The 19,791-nt window shown below is 45.0% G+C and overlaps 1 protein-coding gene across 1 annotated transcript in view; it reads left to right on the top strand.

Annotated features, from left to right (window-relative positions):
- The window catches only part of afg2a (AAA ATPase AFG2A), a 499,869-nt gene that overhangs the window by 81,522 nt on the left and 398,556 nt on the right, over positions 1–19,791 (top strand). Inside the window, exon 11 of the mRNA XM_078539862.1 lies at positions 15,847–16,056. Coding sequence (XP_078395988.1) covers positions 15,847–16,056 — 210 coding nt within the window. The remainder of the gene's footprint in view (positions 1–15,846; positions 16,057–19,791) is intronic.

The following is a 19,791-nucleotide window of genomic DNA, read 5'->3' as shown; positions in this document are numbered from 1 at the left end:
TTTTATTATTTTAAATGTCCTGCTTTAGATCTTGACCATCTAAACTTAAGAGAACAAAAGCCAAGTGTATGCAACCTGGCCTCCTAATTTAACCCTTTAAGTGCTGTTATCATTCTTGTGAATCTGCATAGCTCCCCTGCAAAGGTACGCAACCTGACTCCAAGCATTCCAGGTGGCGCCTGTTTCAACCTGGGTTGGTGGAAAGTGATGAAATTGGTGGTGAGGGTGCAGAGTTTGTGACTTCAGTTTTCATAATATTTAACTGGAGTCTCAACCAGGACTTGGGCCAGGACTTTCAGCTTGGCGTGTGGGCGCATGCCCGAGTGTGAAATATTGCGCGGTGATGTCAGGCGAGCATCCCAACGTCATCGCGCACTTGTGCAATATTTCGGTTGACGGGCATGTGCGAGAGTCGGCAGCACACCCACTGGCAATTAAGAGGCCTATTAAGGCCCTTAAGCAAGTAATTCGCTGCCTGCCAAAACGTGGGTGGGCAAATAGGCCAGGGAGCCTTTGCATTTTTTCGTGAAACCTCATCCACGGGCGGGATGAGGTTTCCAACAATGAATTAAAAACAATTTTAAAAAATTAAACTCATTTTTAACATGTCCTTTTTCATGTTCATCAGTAAAGCAATGGAAGGGGTCATCAACAGCGCTATCCAGTGGCACTTGCTAAGCAATAATCTGCTCATTGATGCCCAGTTTGGGTTCCACCAGGGTCACTCAGCACCTGACCTCATTACAACCTTGGTTCAAATATGGACGAAAGAGCTGAACTCCTGAGGTGAGGTGAGAATGACTACCCTTGACATCAAGGAGCCCTAGCAAAACTGGAGTCAATGAGAATCGGGGGAAAACTCTCTGCTGGTTGGAGTCATACCGAGCACAAAGGAAGGTGGTTGTGGTTGTTGGAGGTCAGTCATCTCAGCTCCAGGACATCACTGCAGGAGTTCCTCAGGGTAGTGTCCTTGGCCCAACCACCTTCAGCTGCTCCATCAATGACCTTCCTCCCATCATAAGGTCAGAAGTGGGAATGTTCGCTGATGATTGCACAATGTTCAGCCCCATTTGCAACTCCTCAGATACTGAAGCAGTCCATGTCCAAATGCAGCAAGACCTGGACAATATCCAGGCTTGGGCTAACAAGTGGCAAGTAACATTCGCGCCACAGAAGAATCAGGCACTGACCATCTCCAACAAGAGAGAATCCAACCATCGCATCTTGACGTTCAATTGCATTACCATCACTGAATCCCCCACTATTAACATCCTGGGGTTACCATTGACCAGAAACTGAACTGAACTAGCCATATAAAGACTGTGGCTACAAGGGCAGATCAGAGGCTAGGAATTGTGCGACGAATAATTCGCCTCCTGACTTCCCAAAGCCTGTCCACCATCTACAAGGCACAATTCAGAGTGTAACGGAATACTCCCCACTTACCTGGATGAGTGCAGCCCCCACAACACTCAAGAAGCTTGCAACCATTCAGGACAAAGCAGCCCGCTTGATTGGCACCACAGCCACAAACATTCACTCCCTCCACCACTGATGCACAGTAACAGCAGTGTATACCATCTACAAGATGCACTGCAGAAATTCACCAAGGTTCCTTCGACAGCACCTTCCAAACCCATGACAACTACCATCTAGAAGGACAAGAGCAGCAGATAGATGGGAACACCACCACCTGGAAGTTCCCCTCCAAGTCACTCACCATCCTGACTTGGAAATATATCATCGTTTCTTCACTGTAGCTGAATCAAAACCCTGGAACTCCCTTCCTAACAGCACTGTGGGTGTACCTGCACCACATGGACTGCAGTGGTTCAAGAAGGCAGCTCACTACCACCTTCTCAAGGGCAAATAGGGATGAGCAATAAATGCTGGCCCAGCCAGCCAAGCCCACATCCCGTGAATGAATAAAAAAACTGTTTCTAAGTCACATGTGGGGACGTGTTTCTATTAATTGTAGATTCTTCATTTTTCATTTTAAAAATCTTCAGCTCCCTGAGGCAGCCTTCAGGGAGCTTTCAGTGAGTGCAGCCCCGTGCATGCGCAAACTTCAGCGCTCGCGCTCCTCCTGCCCCCACCCCAGCAGCGCTGAGGCTCTCAGTGCACGTTTCACACTAGCTGGCTGTTAATTGGCCAGCCAGCGTGAAATCGTGGTCAGGGCCTGATCGCGGATGGCAGACCGTTTCGCGGCTGCTCCCAGGCTCGCCCGCTGCGCCCGCCTGATGAGGGGAAAATCGTGCCCTCGATGCCAAACATCCCAATGCTGGTTGATAGGTGGAGCTAGCTGGTGGAAATGCAGAGCTAGGTGTCTTTAATGTACATGTGGAAGCTGACCTCATATCATGCTGTGAGAAGGAGAATGAGGACAGGTTATTAGGGAACTCCAAAGCTAATGATGCAGAGGCCAAAAGAGGAATCATTGTTGGAGGTGCTCTGCCTGTAACTGGATATGTTAAGAATGGAACTGCATGAGGGCAGTCCCAATCAGCTGAACAACAGAGGAGCTGTTTTGGAGAAAGGCGGTGTGGTTGACTGTGTCGTGGATTGCTGGAAAAGATAAACAAGGATAATATATCACAATCACAGTGGATGCCATTTCTGACTTTCATGAAGGTGGTTTCCTTGCTGTGGCAGGGGGCAGAAAGCTATTTGGTGAGATGCAAGAAAGACCGGTGGAAAGATGGACAGGGATTTGTGAGGTGAAGACACGTTTAAGGACTTTGGAGAGGAAATGGAAGTTGGAGGTGGGGTGGAAGTTTGCATCAGCAAAGGTATAGGGCAAAGGAAGATGATGGTGAAATTTTTAACTAAGGCAGAATATCAGGCCTCAGGTTGTGCATGTGCAACTTTCTAGATTTTAAGGCACAAAAAAGGACAATAAAGTGTAAGCCAAGAATTGAAGTTCCAGTTCCAAGGAAGGTCAATAGCTTGGTCCAACTGTCCTCTTATTTATATTCTCATCCGGGTCAAAAAGCCACCATGCCCCTGTAAAAAAAAACTGCAAGCATTTTCTGAGGGATTGGATTGTTTTTGTGGGGTTTGTTGGCACTGGGGGATAAAATGACCAACCTGATTAGCTTGTTTTGTGATGGTTGCTCATGCGGATTGGTAACTTTTCTTACCTGTCTAATGAAAGGAATTACATTTTGATTCACAATTACGCAGTGGGATATTTGAGCCAATTGGCAGTTATCATTTGAACTAATCTTTTTTTGCCCCTGGTTACAATCCGACAGTGTGATCCAGTATGAAGTGTGCTCAATTAAAGAGATTTATTGATATATTGCTTTGAACCAAATTTCATCATTGATTTTAAATGGAAGAAGCTAACTTGTTTTTTGACCTGTGAATGAAATGAATGTGTCAGTTTGGTGTTTAAAGTGTTAAATATATTCAAACTGCTTTGAGTTTTACATTTTTATTATTCAATAGTAAATTATATAGAAGATAATAGTTATCTTGGTTATGTATATTCAGTGCTGCCAGTTGGATAGTTGATATATGGCCTTGGATTGCAGGAGAATAATTGAGTAACACTGGCTTTTATATATAGAGCAATCGATGACTGACATTGAGTAATATGCTACGGGGGTAAATGGGTGGTACTGCATTATATATATTGTAATGGGTGGCATGATTTACATCTGCACGATGCCTTGCACAGAGGGTTGCGTGGCACTATAAAACGTGACCAAGTATAAGCCTGTGCCAAAGTTTGTGCTGCAGTGCAGCTCAAATATAATGGATTTCCAACTCTCTTTTCGAATCGGAAAATTGCCCCTGTAATGTAGGGAAATTAATTGCATATGTGGTACAAACCGGATCTGAATGATTGACTGTTTGAAACTAGTATTATTCCACAACTATGACTAATCTCTACAGCTCACCGTCCATTTCAAAATAAAAGTCATATAAATTTTTGGGCTATATTTTGCTGGGGAATGGGGATTAGGGGCAGCTGACAGTGTGCCTTTTTGACTTATTCTTGTAGTTGAGATTTTTAAAAATTGCCCACAGAAGTTACTAATAACAGCACAGTGAAGGCATCTGGGACCTTGGTAAAGAAAGGTACAGTGTATCTTCTTAACCAATGAGAAATAAATAGAGGAAGGACGAAGAAGGAAGTTGAATTAGAGTGAATGAATTCACTGTCAAATTAGATATACAAAGAGAAGTACAGAGAGGAAAGGAAAGTTTGTACCCAGGGAGAGAGAAAAATTTTTTTATAAGTTATATAAGAAAACAAAAACTTTAAACCTGTCTCTTAAATCTCTTTATGCCCCTTAAATGTCCCTTTTGTTCACAACCTGAAGGAACGAGACTCCATAAATTTAATTGTTCACTTTCTGGGCCAGAGAGGTTGGTTGGTGTTCATTGACAAATATCATGTTACTAAAAGGATACTTAATTTGAAAACTTAATTTCCTGTGATTAGTTTAATGAGCAATTAAGGTGCAAATGCAGCAATGAAGGTGAGATGCCATTTTCACAAACCTAACAGTGGCCAGCAACCAGTTGTGATTTATAATTCACAAAGTATCTGTTCCTTGCTACACATTTCCTATTGATTTGAGCATCAATAAAAGTGCATGTCATTCATACACCATTATTTTTCCATATCATTATTACTAATTGAATGCATCAAGTCATGTTGCATGTTTGTACTGATCAGACATGTGACTTGATTCATAATGGTGATTTGCAAAGCTGGTTCAATGATATGTGACCTAGTTATAGTCAATAAAGTGAATGCTGATATTGTGCATCTTGCAACAAACAGGAAAAACATCTCACTGATCTTATTAGGAGCATATTGGCATGTACCTCCAGAGCAATCACATTGGCAGATCTTTCATTTCCGGGTGCTGAAATATATTTTAACAATGATTTGTGTTCACAAAATACCGTATTGTATTTGTGCTCCTGTGGAGTTTTGAGGTGGCGCAGAAGTATCAAGATCCAGATCTTTAAGCCAAAGAGCCATTCACTGTCTTTGTTGACAGAGTATTGGCAAGATTGACTGAGTCACAATAAAGGGACTGTGAGAGAAGCCAATGAAGTTGGCAGTCACTTGCATGCTTTCATGCTTCATGTTGAAGGAATACCATCCTTTGAGATTTAATATTATGCCTTTATGCCGGTCCACCACTGCAGGAACATGATGGAATCCATTAATGGGCTAAAATGGTTACACCTACTTCTCAGTAGGATTCATCCATCATTTCTTCAAGAAAATTGTACATTGTGTACTGTGCAGTGCCAGATGTTAATGAGGGAAACACCAAAGAGGGAACTGATGCACTCCTGTTTACTCAAAGCCAATTGTTTTTCAGGGGTGGGTTAGTGGAGTGGGCAATGATTAAGAAGGGGGAGTACTCTTAGTTGAGTTCCCATTTCCATGTGTCTTTCCAGCATCATCCCTCTCCAGGGCCAGTGCAACATCACTCCTCTCGCTCTGCTGAGGACCAGATTGGTGGAGAGCAGTGGCATGTTGTAAGGCTACAGATATGGCATCTATCATCATGGTTAAGACAGCAGGCGACTCCTGCATGGCCGAGGTCATGGAGGCAACCACTGTCCATAACCGACATTTTTGCAATTCTAGGGCCACCAATACACTCGTGATTGAGTTGGTCTCCTCTATCCCCTCCACTGATGTGCAGATTATGTGTGGCACTTTGGTCAGCATTCGGCTAAGTTGCTGTTGCCCCTCTAGAATTCTCCTTCTCGGTGGTGCCGTGGTTCAACACCTGTATCCAGCTGAGCAGAGCTTATACAGACAGGGTTGCGCTCCCTAACTCTCCACAGGTGTCCTGCCACGCGTGTCTATTCATGCTCATTTGTGTGGCATGACTCATCAGGTGAAAATTGAGTTAACTGTTTGTGGAACCACTGATATGAAAGCACACCTGTAGATCCTGTTACAGTGCATCCTTAAAAGGAGTGAGATCCTCTAAGGCATCATCCTCGTGGATATCCTGTAACATTATCTGTGCGTGTGAAGGCCCAGGAGGACAAAAGAAAGGAATATGATTTAATTGTGGAAAAGTCTCATTCTTTACAATTGCCATACTTTGTCTTCTCCTAGCTCAGTCATTGGTGATATGAAGTCAGCATATCTGTGTCAGAGACATTTGTAATTTTGTCACCAGCTACCTTTGAGCTTCCTGTCTATCTCTGATTCAGAGATACGCAGAACTTGCCACTTACCTCTAGGGCTTCCTCTGCATCAGCAAGCTGGACCATTATTGCTAGACCACCCTGTGTCCTCTTCCTTTCCCTTGTCTTTTGCACCCCCTCTGTAAGGGGTGGAATAACAGACCTGTGAATGAATTTGAGGCATTTACCTCATGAATGCTGTGCATTCGTGAAGGTAACCATGGAACAGATAGACCGCCTTGCATAAGGCAATGGTGAATGGCAATGGTAGATGAATAAGTGGGAAGTGTACAGGAAGTGAAGGCTGGGTACTGCTGAAAGTTGAGTGGGTGTGTGGGTTGATGTGATGGAGTACACTTAGCAAGACAGAGTGAAACATGGAGGAAGTGGCTGAGTGTTTAAAGCACAGGATGTAGTTGAATCAGCAATGTACTCATCTTTCTGACCTGGTTATAATTATTAAACCGATTCCTACATTGCACCCAATACCTGGGCGCAGCACGCCTGTTACTCACCTTCTCTGCTATCTCCAACCACAGCTTTTTGGTGAGAGCAGCAGGTTTCTTCCTCCATTGCTGGGGAAAAGTACGTCTCTCCTATTCCAGACTGCACCCAGCAGTAATTCCAGCAAGGCATAATTTTAAATCTTGATACTGCTCTTGCCCTCTGTTCACCATTTCTTCTGAGCATCTTCAATTTCTATCTGAGCCAAGCCACTTTAAGTACTTCTGTGGTAAAATTTTTAACTCAGCGGGCAGGCGCGTGCCTGACCCGCTTAAGTGGAAAATGATGTGCGTTGACATCGGGCGATACTTCGTTTAGCGGGCGTGTGCCAAAGTCGGCAGCGTGCCTGCCAACAATTAAATGGCCTGTTAAGGCCATTAAATGATCAATTAACTTGAATTTTTCGCTGCCCGCCCAGCCTTACAGTTGGTGGGTAGGCGAAAATGCCAAGCGGCTTTTGCATTTTTTAGGAAACCTCATCTATGGGTGGGATTTTTTTTTTGTTCATGGGATGTTGGCGTCACTGGCTAGGCCAACATTTATTGGCCCATCCCTAATTGCCCTTGTTCAGAGGGCATTTAAGAGTCAATCACATTGCTGTGGGTCGGGAGTTACATGTAGGCCAAACCAGGTAAGGACAACAGATTTCCCAGTGAACCAGATGGTTTTGTAACAACAACCGGCAATGGTTTTATGGCCATCATGAGACTTTTAATTCCAGAATTTTTTATTGAATTCAAATTTCACAATCTGCCATGGTGGGATTTGAACCTGGGTCCCGAGAGCATTACCCTGGGTCTCTGGAATACCAGTCCAGTGACAATACCACTATGCCACCACCTCCACTTAATGGGGTTTCCTAAACCAAATAAAAATAGAATAAAAATGTTAAAACTTAACTAATAATATGTCCCTGCTCACGTGACAGCGGGGAAATGTTTCATTTCACTTTTTTTTAATATAACACTTCATCTACCTGAGGCGGCTCTGTGCCTCAGGGAAATTATGAAGCACGCACTCGTGCGCATGTGTGAAGGTCACGCTCGCCCAGCTCGCACTCCTCCCCTCGCTTGTGTTTCAGGCCTGCCAGCATGAAATTGCCTTCCACCCCTGATCGTGGGTGGCGGTCAGCTTCCTGCCTGCCCCTCTCAGCCCGCCCGACAGGGGTGAAAATCTGCCCCTGAGACCATGTCACGTGTGTGCGTATCACATCCCTGGAGACATGAAGCCTAGGTGCCAAAATTCATTGGTACAATTAAATTGAGATTGCAGAGTCCATCTCACCCAGTTGACTTCCATGTTTCACCTATGCAATTTCACCCATCCTGCTCGAAGGCTACCTTCATTTTAACATTGAGGCTGTTCTGTTTTTCATAAGAATATACTTCTGTGTTCCAAATTTTAAATAAATATAGATAAATTTTAGTGCTAAAAGTATTTTTTTGACAACCCTATATGCTTACTTTGTTCTATTTCTCTTGCACATTTTTTTTAAAAGCTTCTGTGTTTGGTATGTTTTAATGGCTATTTTTATCTTTTTTCTAACTGTTTTTGTTGTCATTTTGATTATACTCGCTACGTTCCCTGAGACTCTCAATGTGAAATATTATGTTCCCCCCATGTTTTGTGATGTATGAGGGAAAAGAAATGAGCAATCAGTTCTCTTTCCTGAATGGGGAAGGCATTTTTTCTAAAGAGATGTTATCCTCATCTGAAACTTTGACAGAAAACAGCTTCATCAGCTCAATCTATCAATCTATTTATTCTAATGTTCTTTGTCATCACTTTAAGCTTTACTCTCTATATCATGATATGTCACTGACACCTCTTGACCACTTCATATTGATGAAATTAAGCCTCCCAATGCTCTGGCAGCCAATGTTCTGACTTGGCTGCTGTGTATGTTATAATTGCTGAGATTGGTCAACAAATAAGTTTGTTACAGTTGTTTGTTCATAACACTCCAACTTTCGGCATGTGGGGGCTGGCCCGACACCCGGAACGTAAAATGACGAGAGCGATGACGTCGGGCATGCGTCCCGACGTCACCACGTGCAGTCGCGATATTTGAGTAGGCGGGCACGCTATGAGGACGGAGGTGCGCCCATCATTAATTAACGGGCCAGTTAAGGCCCTTGAGGCACCAATTGTCTTTGATTTTACGCAGCCTGTACGATTTCCAGGGCGTCGCATGGGCGCAAAGGGCAGGCGGGTAGGCCACATTTTCAAACTCATCCACAGGCCGGATAAGAGGGTAGTGGGTGGGCTCACTAACGCGAGTTGTTAGTACTTTAGATTATAACTTACTGCTGCTTGCTTGTGTTAACAGGACAACTTCATTTCGCTTCAGATCTGCTTTGACAGAAATAACAGGCTTCAGTTCAGGACTCCGGAGGAGTCATGACACTTGGGGTCTTCCAGGTATCAGACAGCCTTTCGTCACCCTGGGAATGGGGATTGTGGTCTCTGCTGGAGGCACCTCCTCTGAGGAGGAAGAGAGGGCCAAAAGGGGGAGGTGGCCAGGTGTCTATTCAACCTCCAGGGGAGCGACCTGTGGGAGGACAGGCACAGGCACAAGGGGTGCAGGGCCCACAGGAAGCCCAAGGCGGAAGGGGCCGCAGAAGACGCCACTATCCTGCTGCCAGGGTTTACAGGCGGCGATGCAGCTACCTCAATATGTCTGAGGTGCAATGCTGAAGGAGGCCCCGCCTCTCAAGGGAGACCTTGACCTCCATCTGTCAGATGATCGGTCCTGAGATCAGCTCCAACAGTGTGGGTGGACACCCCGTGCCAGTGGCGCTGAAGGTCACTGGCCCTCAATGCCAATGCCTCCTGCCCTCCTGCTCTTTCCAGAGGTCGGTGGATGATCTTTGTGGAGTCTCCCAATCAGCTGTCCACAGTTGTGTCAATCTGGTGACAGAGCTCTGTTCAGGCATGTATTGAATTTCATTCATACCGCATGGACGAGGCCAGCCAGGCAGAGCGAGCCAGAGGTTTTGCCGCGATTGTTGGGTTCCCCCGCATTCAGGCAATAGACTGCATACACGTGGCCATCAAGGTGCCAGTGGGTGAGCCGGGTGCCTCCATCAACAGGAAGGGATTCCACTCCACGTACGTGCATATAGTGTGTGACCATAGGATGCAGATTCTGCAAGTCTGTGCAAGGTACCCAGGCAGCTCCCATGACGCTTATACCCTGAGACACTCCCAGATGCCGAGGCTCTTCAATGCTCCAGCCCGACTGGATGGATGGCTGCTGGGTGACGAGGGCTATCTCCTCGAAAGGTGGCTCATGACGCCTCTCTGCCATCCAAGAACAGAGGCCGAGCAGCGGTACAATAGGAGCCACACCTCCACAAGGGCGGTGGTAGAGAGAACCATTGGTCTTCTCAAGATGCGCTTCCAAAGCCTGGACCAGTCAGAGGACGCACTGCAATACTCCCTAGATCGTGTGTCACTGGTAGTGGTTGCATGCTGCGCTCTCCACAATCTGGCGCTGGAAAGGGGGGACACAGTGGAGGAAGAAGATGTTGACGCAGCTGCTCTGGCAGCAGATGATGGGTCCGGTAGTGAATCCGAGGACGAGCACACTCAGGAGAACGCTGAGGGCATAGATGCTGACCTGAGCAACCTCCAGGGTGGCTGGGACACCTGGGAGGCTTTGATCCAATGCTCCTTCAGCTAGCCTGCCATAGATGAACCACCACCACGTGCCAGGGCTGCAGGCTCCGTACTTGATACTTGACAGGAACATTTGCTTGGTGAAAAACATGCACTATGTGCCATTTCAATAAAGTTCAATGACAAACAAGTCACTCATAGCATCTTGGGTTACCCTTCACCTGCAGAACTAATGAAGCACCCAGAGGCTTGTTGAACACAAACACATTTAATGGTGTGGTGCCTGGCATACATAAAACAAATTAAACGGAAAGCTGTTCTCCATCACACCTACTCATAACTAACTTAAAAGTGGGGGAAAAAAATATCACCAGTGATAAGCCCGTGTTGTGCTTGAGGTGCTTTAAGTTTGCATTTGTGGGTGCTACGTCTAGGTGCTCCCCCCTTGCTGGCACCAGCATTGGAGACAGCCTGCTCACTCTGCTGTCCTGTTGGCCTTGATGATCTTGGTGGGTGTCCCCTGGCCCATGGAGCCTATGCTGGCCCTGCCTGGGAGGGAGCGGCCAGTGGCATAGCTGGCATCTCCCCAGTCGCCGCAGCCTCATCGGATGCCACGGTCAATGGCAGAGGAGCTGCTACCCTCATCCAGAGCACCTTGAGAGGATCCCACAGAGACGACAAGCAGCTTGTCTGCCAATGTCAAGTTGCTTTGGACCTCCCTGCTCACCATTGATGGATGGGCACCTAGCTGGGATACTGGGTCCCCAATCCATCTCCCACACTGACAGCGACCACGTGGGGTCATTGCTGGTGTGAGGGCTAGCGGATCCGAGGGCATCACTGGGAAGCCCTAATTGAGCTCCCGTAGGAGCCTCTCCGTGAGAGTCGCCACTGTCTCCTTGGAGGAGGCAGTGCGCTCGGCCATGAGGGTCATTGCGTTGCTCATGCTCCGCATGGACTCCTCCGCAACGGAGACCATGGCACGCATTCCCTCATGTATCTCTGCCTGATCCTCCCCCACACCCTGCTAGACTTCCAGCATCTGCTGCCTCAGGGACGACTCCAGAGGCACATCATCAGCCACCAACTGAGCATGTTCCTGGCCTCCAGCTGTCCTCTGACCGCTGGGGCCCTGGGCATTGTCTGCCTCCACCTGCACCTCAAGCGAGTGTGAAGTGCCCTCACCGCTGTGCACCGAGATACTATCCGCCAATCTAATGCTCACCGAGGTGCTGGTATCTGCACTGGTGCCTGCCTGGCTGAGAGGGTGTGACACTGGTGCGTTTATATCCTCTGTGTCCTCTGGGGTGAGCCGCGGGCCTTCAGGTGAGCCTGAAACGAAGAACAAGAGCATGTCATTAGTTGAAGGTGTTACACTATTACTGTACGCCCGGATCAGGGTGCCCTCATCTTTCCATTATCAATAGGGATTCCATGTTCAATAGGGATTCCATGTTTGAGGCTCACATCAATATAGAGATAACAGTGGAATAGTTGCTGTTACAGACATTCTGACCTCAATGCACTGCACTCTTATCTCCCTGTGGCACCCCAACCTCACCACGGCCGGTTGATCTAGGTGCATGGCGCCGCTCCAGCTCCAGTGCCTCCTGCCCGTATCTGGACAAGATTTAGAAGGTGGGGCGGACCTCAGCCAGTCCGCAATCTTTCAGCATTGTTGTGGGATGTCTTCTCCTGAAAAGAGAGAGGAGCATTGATTAGTCCACCCTATATGCATTGCCATTACAGCCTGGCCAACCCCACATGAGGAACACCTTGCAGGGCTCAGCCGATTCATGGCCCTGGAGCTGCAAGACACTCATTCCAAGCAGCCAGGGCTCAACCCTTGCCCAGATGCTGCCTCATTGACATTTGCCACTCACTCACGCTCTAAGAACTCTGAGGCCCGTGGGGGGCGGTGCTAAGTGACACATTCCAACACGGTACTGACCCTTCCCGATCGCAGGAGATCATTGAACCGCTATGGCACTGCACCCATGTGCGCCTCACCACATCATGGGAGCTGACCCTGGATGCCACCTCCTCCCAGGCATTTTTGGTGAGGCGGGGGGGCCTCCTCCTCCCATCCCTGGGGACAAATACATCCCGGCGTGCTGACACCTCCTCCAGGAGGGCAGCGAGACACTTGTCGGAAAACTGCGGGGCCGATTGCCCCGCCGACCTGCCCTCCTGTCTGCAGTGTTCAGCACTGACGTTCTCCATGACTGCGGCCCTCCAAGTCAATGACAGCCTTCACATGGCTGCCGCAGCCGCTTTTGAATTGGTTGCTGGTTCACCGATTGGACACGGCGCACATTGAGCTCCCACCCCCGCCCGCCCCTTCTCGCTGATGCCTAAGTTGCGTATTATGCAGGACGGGCCTTAATTGGCCCGCCCATGTAACATGACGCTGCGAAGCCGATTGCGGGCGGCGGGCGGTTTCCTGACCACCTGCGCCCAGTCCCGCCGAGCCCGCCCAACCAATGTAAAATCCTGGCCCTAGTCTTTTTTTTAAAGAAGTATCCCTGTTTTTGTCTTAATCTTTGTCTCTTTATCATATTCAATGGTTAAAAGCACAAGAGGAGACCTGCTCTCAGGTCATCGTCAAATTAACTGTTGAGTTAACTGCTAGAAGGTGCAGATTAGGTAAATTTTTAAAATTTATTCTTGGAATTTGATTGTTGCTGGCAAGGCTAGTGTTTACTGCCCATCCATAACTGCCCTTGAGAAAGTAATGTTGAACCGGCTTCTTGAACCACTGCCGTCCATGTGGTGTAGGTACACCCACAGTGCAATTTTTCTGTGGCAGTTAGTACAACTGAGTGGCTTGTTATGTCATTTCAGAGGGTAGTTATGAGTCAGCTGCATTGCTATCGCTCTGGAGGCACATGTAGGCCAGATCAACAAGGATGGCAGATTTCCTCCCTGGAAGGCCATGAGTGAACCAGATGGGTTTTGATGATGAACCAGTAGTTTAGTGGTCATCATTGATGAGACTAGCAAATCTATTGCAGATTTATTAATTCATTGAATTTAAGTTCCCCCCAGTTGCCACAGTGGAATTTGAATTCCTGTCAATGGAGCATTAGTCTGGGCCCCTGGATTACTCATCCAGTAGCATTACCATCATACTGCATTACTAATAGCTAGGAGTATTTTTTAAACTGTAATAAGCACTTTGAGTTCAGATGGCACTGTCGTAGGTTACGATTCAGAAGACACCATCCTTCAGATCCCTCAGGTGTATCGCAGCCTTTATACATGCCTAGTCTCTCTCTAGCGTTAGATGGACAGAATTATTTCTACTTTGAGACTCTAATCTTGAGAACTTTTCAGTCCTGTAATAACTAGGAGAATTGGGGGATGATGCTGTTAGGACTCCTTGAATGTCTCCCTGTGAGCAAATGCATGGTGTTCTAGAAGCACATGAAATTTTAAGGGCAGAAAAAGACAATTTGGCACAACAAATTTGCTCTCGTTTGATTGATCCCAATCCCATCTTCCTATATTTTTGCATCAATCCTCTTTTTCCTTCAAAGCCCATTTGTTTAACCCAAACTCTGTTAGTGTGATGCCCTTCGTTGGTGAGTTATTCTACATTTCTTTTGTAAAGTAGTTCCCTGTTTAATCCCTGATGAATAGTACAGATGACTATTTTTTAAAATATTATTTTCGTTCTATTTTGCTTAATTTTGCATTTTCATTAGTGTGAGCAGTTTATCTAGCTCAACGTCATCAATTTTCTTCATGGTTTTGAAAATTTATATTGCCATTTTGCAATGAAAACAATGCAAATATCATTTTGTTTCCTCATTAATGAGATTTTAGGGATCTACAATTATCTTTGACAAGAAAGTAATAACTTTGCTAAAAGCCCCAGCTTTGATTCCAATTTTGTGCTGAGTTAGTAGGTAATAGCAAAAGTAATGGTGGAGGTGATGGAATGTGCACCAGAAAAGAGAGGAGAAAATAAGCTTGAGTTCATGCACTTGAACTTAGTCTAGTTATCCGTGCTGAAAAATTATATTGGGTGAGGAGAAGATTGAACTTTTTAAAGTTGTAAATGAAAAATTAACAGCTGGGCATTTGTACCCAAATGCCTTGAGGAGAGGAAAATAAAAAATTGAAAAGCAGTGTTCTCTATGTATGCTTGTGCCTTACAACACATACTTTTAATTTTGTTGGGTTCCTACGACATGAAAATAAATCCAATGCTGTGTTCAAAACTTTATTCTTATTGTTATTCTCTAAAATGAATTTTCTGCTGAACCAAAAAGGATGGCTGCTACAAGTCACATGACCACAGAGTTGGCCCTTTGTTCTGGGAGTCACTACAGGGGTTACAAGCACAAAAGAATTCCTCTCTCAGCCTGTGGAATCTTACACCTCATTGTACAGACCCCTTGTAATCAACGAAAGCAGAGGAAGTGCAGGCGAACTGGTTCCCCCACCGGAACTGTCACAAAAGAGAGAGATCGAAATTCATACTGGAAGAGATGCCAAAAACCACCTTGTCTCTCTCCTAAGGAGGAACAATTCAATTCTGTCCAAAAGCACAGGGTGGGATTTTCCAGCTGGTGGAAAATTTGACAGAACAGCAAAAGGTCCGTTTACTTCAGGTGGGAATTTCCGGTGCCACGGGCAGAAATTGATTGTTAAGTTGCAATTAACCATTAATGTGACATGTCACAGACCCAAGCCTCTGGCCTCTTTGGACAGTTTTCACATTACATCTTCATCCTCACAAACAGTCTGCTGTTTAACATCCAACTAGTGAATCCCCGAAGAAGCACAACTCCAGGCAGAACAATAACCTGCTCCTCAAGCTTGTCTCTGCTGGAAGATATCCCATCATTGCTTGCAGAACCGATCCAGTCTCTGTGTGCCTACTTCATCTTGCAGCATCGGCACCAATTGTAAAGCGAACTCTACAACTCCAGTCTTCAACCAGCTGAACTTGAACTCATACTCTGAAAATCACATGAACTAATATTCATTTCTGTAGTTCTTGTACCATTATTACCCGTAGTTATAAAACTCCTTTTTCTATTTCCCCTTTACTGTATGCGTGTGTGGGTGTGGGTGTGGGTGTGTGTGGTGTGGGTGTGTGTTATTAGTAAATTGAATAACATAAACCAAGGGCTTGGGAAAACACACCAAGTACTTTAAAAATAATTCAAGACACCTTCTGCTTATGGGCAGGTGGTGAGTGGAAATAAGTACCATTTGCCTGTCTCTCTCCTGTTCGCAACTACATGAGCATTATACTAATATGGCCTCTTTCGTTATTAGGAAAATTGAACCCAGAACTATAATGTGATTTAACAATCCATATGCCATATTGGTCTTTTTGATAAGTTTAGATGCTATTCCTAAGCAAACACAAGTGATATTAAATATGATATCCTTTGTGGTGGTTTTTATAGTATTAAAAAAGACAATATTTTGTTTACATGTTATTTAATAGCCAGCAGTTATCTGCAAAATGAAAAGTTTGGATACGTAAGGTGATCCTGCATTGATCAATACCTTTTCATTGTTTAGGTGTCCTTGTCAGACATAGGAGGGATGGAAAATGTGAAACTGAAACTCCGGCAGGCTGTCGAATGGCCACAAAAATACCCAGAGTCCTTTACCAGAATGGGGATTCAGCCTCCGAAAGGAATTCTGCTTTATGGGCCTCCTGGGTGCTCTAAGACGATGATAGCAAAAGCTTTGGCCAATGAAAGCGGACTGAATTTCTTGGCTGTGAAGGTATTACTGTACAAATTACAAAGTTTTTAAACAGATTTTTTTTATTTGTTCACGGGATGTCAGTGTCGCTGGCTGGGCCAGCATTTATTGCCCTTGAGAAGGCGTTGGTGTGCTGCCTTCTGGAACCACTGAAGTCCATGTGGTGTGATGTAGGTACACCCATAGTGCTGTTAGGAAGGGAGCTCCAGGACTTGACCTGGCGACACTGAAGGAATGCCAATATAGTCCCAAGTCAGGATGGTGAGTGGCCTGGAGCGGAACTTCCAGGTGATGGCGGTTCCATGTGTCTGTTGCCCTTGTCCTTCTAAATGGTAGCAGTTGTGGATTTGAAAGGTGCTGTCTGAGAAGCCTTGGTGAATTCCTGCAGTGCATCTTGTAGATAGTGCACATTGCTGTCATTGGTAGTGACAGCATGTGGCTTGGAGGAGAACTTGCAGGTGGTGGTGTTCCCATGCATCTGCATATTGCAACAAATTGCAGATATTACAGCAGGGAGTGATGCAGGTGCTGCCTGTACCTCGGCTCTGTTCTTGAAAGTTCTGTTTTGGTGGTGGCATCATGCTGGAGTTGGCAGAAATGGCGGAGGATGATCCTTTGAATGTGGAGGCTGGTGGGGTGATAAGTGAGGACAAGGGGGACCCTATCATGTTTCTGGGAGGGAGGAGAAGGCGTGAGGGCAGATGCGCGGGAGATGGGCCAGACACGGTTGAGGGCCCTGTCAACTACCGTGGGTAGAAAACCTCGGTTAAGGAAGAAGGAGGACATGTCAGAGGAGCTGTTTTTGAAGGTAGCGTCGTCAGAACAGATGCGACGGAGGCGAAGGAACTGAGAGATTGGGATGGAGTCCTTACAGGAAGCGGGGTGTGAGGAGCTGTAGTCGAGGTAGCTGTCCTTTTATATGGAGATATGTGAGCAATGACACTAATGTCAAACTTTGAAGAAGGCATCATTCTCCTGTGTTTTGAAAGAATGCATTTTTTGTTTGAATGCCAAACCACTCAATGTTATGCTAGTGTTTCTGAAAACCTTCAAACTGATGAATGTTGCTAAAATGCACAAATGGGTTAAACAGTCAGATAGTGTTCATAAACATATGACCTCTTATTTTTTATTTTATCACCACATATAAATATTTGTGTAATTTTCTGTTGTAACTGAACCAATAGATATGGGTGGTAAATTTGAGGTATTTGCACTCAGAAATTTGCCTCAACAAATGGATTGCTCTGATATTGTAACATTGATCTAATGACTGTTCACTGTACTTAATCAGCACACAGTGCCTTCGCATGCTGCAGCGCTTATCCAATCTGCATAGCTGCACTTGTTTAGCTTAAACAAAAACATAAAATGCTGGAAAAACTCAACAGATCTGGCAGCATCTGTGGAGAGAGAAACAGAGTTAACCTTTGGAGTCCGTATGACCCTTCTTCAGAGCAGGGCTCTGCAGAGCAGAACAGGACCCTTCTCCAGAGCTCTAAAGAAGGGTCATACGGACTCGAAACGTTAACTCTGTTTCTCTCTCCATAGATGCTGCTAGACCTGCTGGGTTTTTCCAGCATTTTCTGTTTTTGTTTCAGATTTCCAGCATCCGCAGTATTTTGCTTTTATCTATATGTTTAGCTTAATTGTGTGGAGAATTATTTTCACCTAATATTTTGAATAGTTGCCATCACGCTCTTATCCACATCCTAAGAGGATTAATCTTGTTTTCTTTGTAATGTCCTACAGGTGAAAAAAAAATGAATTCACAACACAGGGTATCTGAGAACCACTCTAAAAATATTTAAATGAAAGTAAATTTAAAAAGTTAAGGGAAGTTAAATGGGGAACTACTCTTCCATGCTTTTGCTCCCAGCCTATCTCACATTCTCCCATCATACAGCAGTGGCTTCTCTGTACAGGAATGTGCAGTAGGAATACGGTTACAGAACACCATCAATGACACATTGGTTACATTGCCAAAATCCTGAACTAATCTCCTCGAGTAATACTGCATTAAGACTTCAAGAGGGCCCCCAAATTGTATATAAATTCAGCTGAATCCCAATTTTCAGTGTCTGAGCTTGGCTCATTTATGGCACTCTCATTTGAGTCGAAAGGTCAATGGTTCAAGCCACACTATGGCTTTTAGTACATAATTAGTCTGACACTTCAGTGCTGAGGGTGTGCTGCATTAACAGAGCTGCAGCCTTGAAAATTAGATGTTGAACCTAGGCCCTATCTGCCTGCTCAAGTGGATTCTAAAGAAGCTGTGGCATTTTTTTGAAAAAGAGGAGCGAGTTTGCCAAGTGTACTTAACTTTTTTCCTGTATCGGTCACCACCAAAAAAATTATCTGGTTAGTCATTTGATTTGTTATTTGCAAGGAACTTGCTGCCACTTTTGTGCCCATAACCAAAGTGACTGAACTTCAGAAATCTAATGAATTAGTAGCAAAGTGATTTGGCTATTTCTGAGGATGTTACTGCAATTTTGTTAATTTGTTCATTTCTAAATTTTGAAATTGGCTGCCTCTTTGCCTAAGTCCTTGAGCAATTTGTTTAGGGCTTTGGACAAAAATAAATATTATGTGATCAAAGATAACTTCCTAAACTGCTCTCATCTTTGTGAAGTTAGCTTGCTTTCCCATATACCCAGTTTTCTGCCTGCTTTCTGTGTCCGATACCAGTGGTGAGGCACAAGTAAAAATAAAGTGGTCAGATTCTTAAAAGAGTTAGGCAGATACAAGGCATAATTTGTGTACAGAAACTTGCATTTCTATAGTGCCTTTAGCATTGTAAAATATCCCAAAACGCTTCACAAGAGCGTTTCGAAACAAAATTTGACACTGAATCACATAAAGGGATATTGGGGTAGATGACCAAAAGCTTGGTTAAAGAGTTAGATTGTAAGGAGCATCTTAAGGGGGGATAGTGAAGTACAGAGGCAGAGAGATTTAGGGATGGAATTCCAGAGCTTAGGGCCTAGGCAACTGAAGGCACGATCGCCAGTGATTGAGCGATTAAAATGGGAGATGCATAAGAGGCCAGAATTGGAGGACTACATTACAAATAAAGATTTCTAAAGAGACGTTATTTCCACAACAGGCTGGAACTAGCGATGCAGCTCCAAGGATCAATGCTTGTGCCTCAGCTATTTACAATCTATATCCTTGACTTCGATGAGGGCACTGAATGTAATGTATCCAAGTTTGCTAACGATATAAAGTTAGGTGGTAAAGTTAGCTGTGGGGAAGATGCAAAGAAGCTGCAAAGAGATACAGACAGGCTAAGTGAATGGGCAAGAGCATGGCAAATAGAATATAATATAGGGAAACATGAAGTTATCTACTTTGGAAGGAAAAATAGCAAAGAAAAATATGTTTTAAATGGTGAAAAACTGGGAAATGTTGCTATTCAGAGGGATCTGGGCATCATTGTACAAATCAGAAAGTTAACATGCAGGTGCAAAACAAATGGCATGTTAGCCTGTTTTGCAAAAGAGTTGGAGTGTAAGTGAAGTAGCCTTACTTCAATAATATAAGGTCTTAGTGAGAACATACCTGGAATATCTACGTACAGTTCTGGTCTCTTTATTAAAGAAGGATATGCTTGCCTTGGAGGGAGTGTAACAAAGGTTCACAAGACTGATTCCTAGGATAAGGTGATAATCTTATGAATGAAGATTGAGTGGACTAGGCCTACATACAAGAATGAGGATTGATCTCTTGGAAACATGAAATTCTTAGGGAGCT

The sequence above is a fragment of the Cetorhinus maximus genome, chromosome 1, assembly GCF_964194155.1.
Source record: "Cetorhinus maximus chromosome 1, sCetMax3.hap1.1, whole genome shotgun sequence".
NCBI lineage: Eukaryota > Metazoa > Chordata > Chondrichthyes > Lamniformes > Cetorhinidae > Cetorhinus > Cetorhinus maximus.
This window is presented reverse-complemented; position numbering and strand designations above follow the sequence as displayed.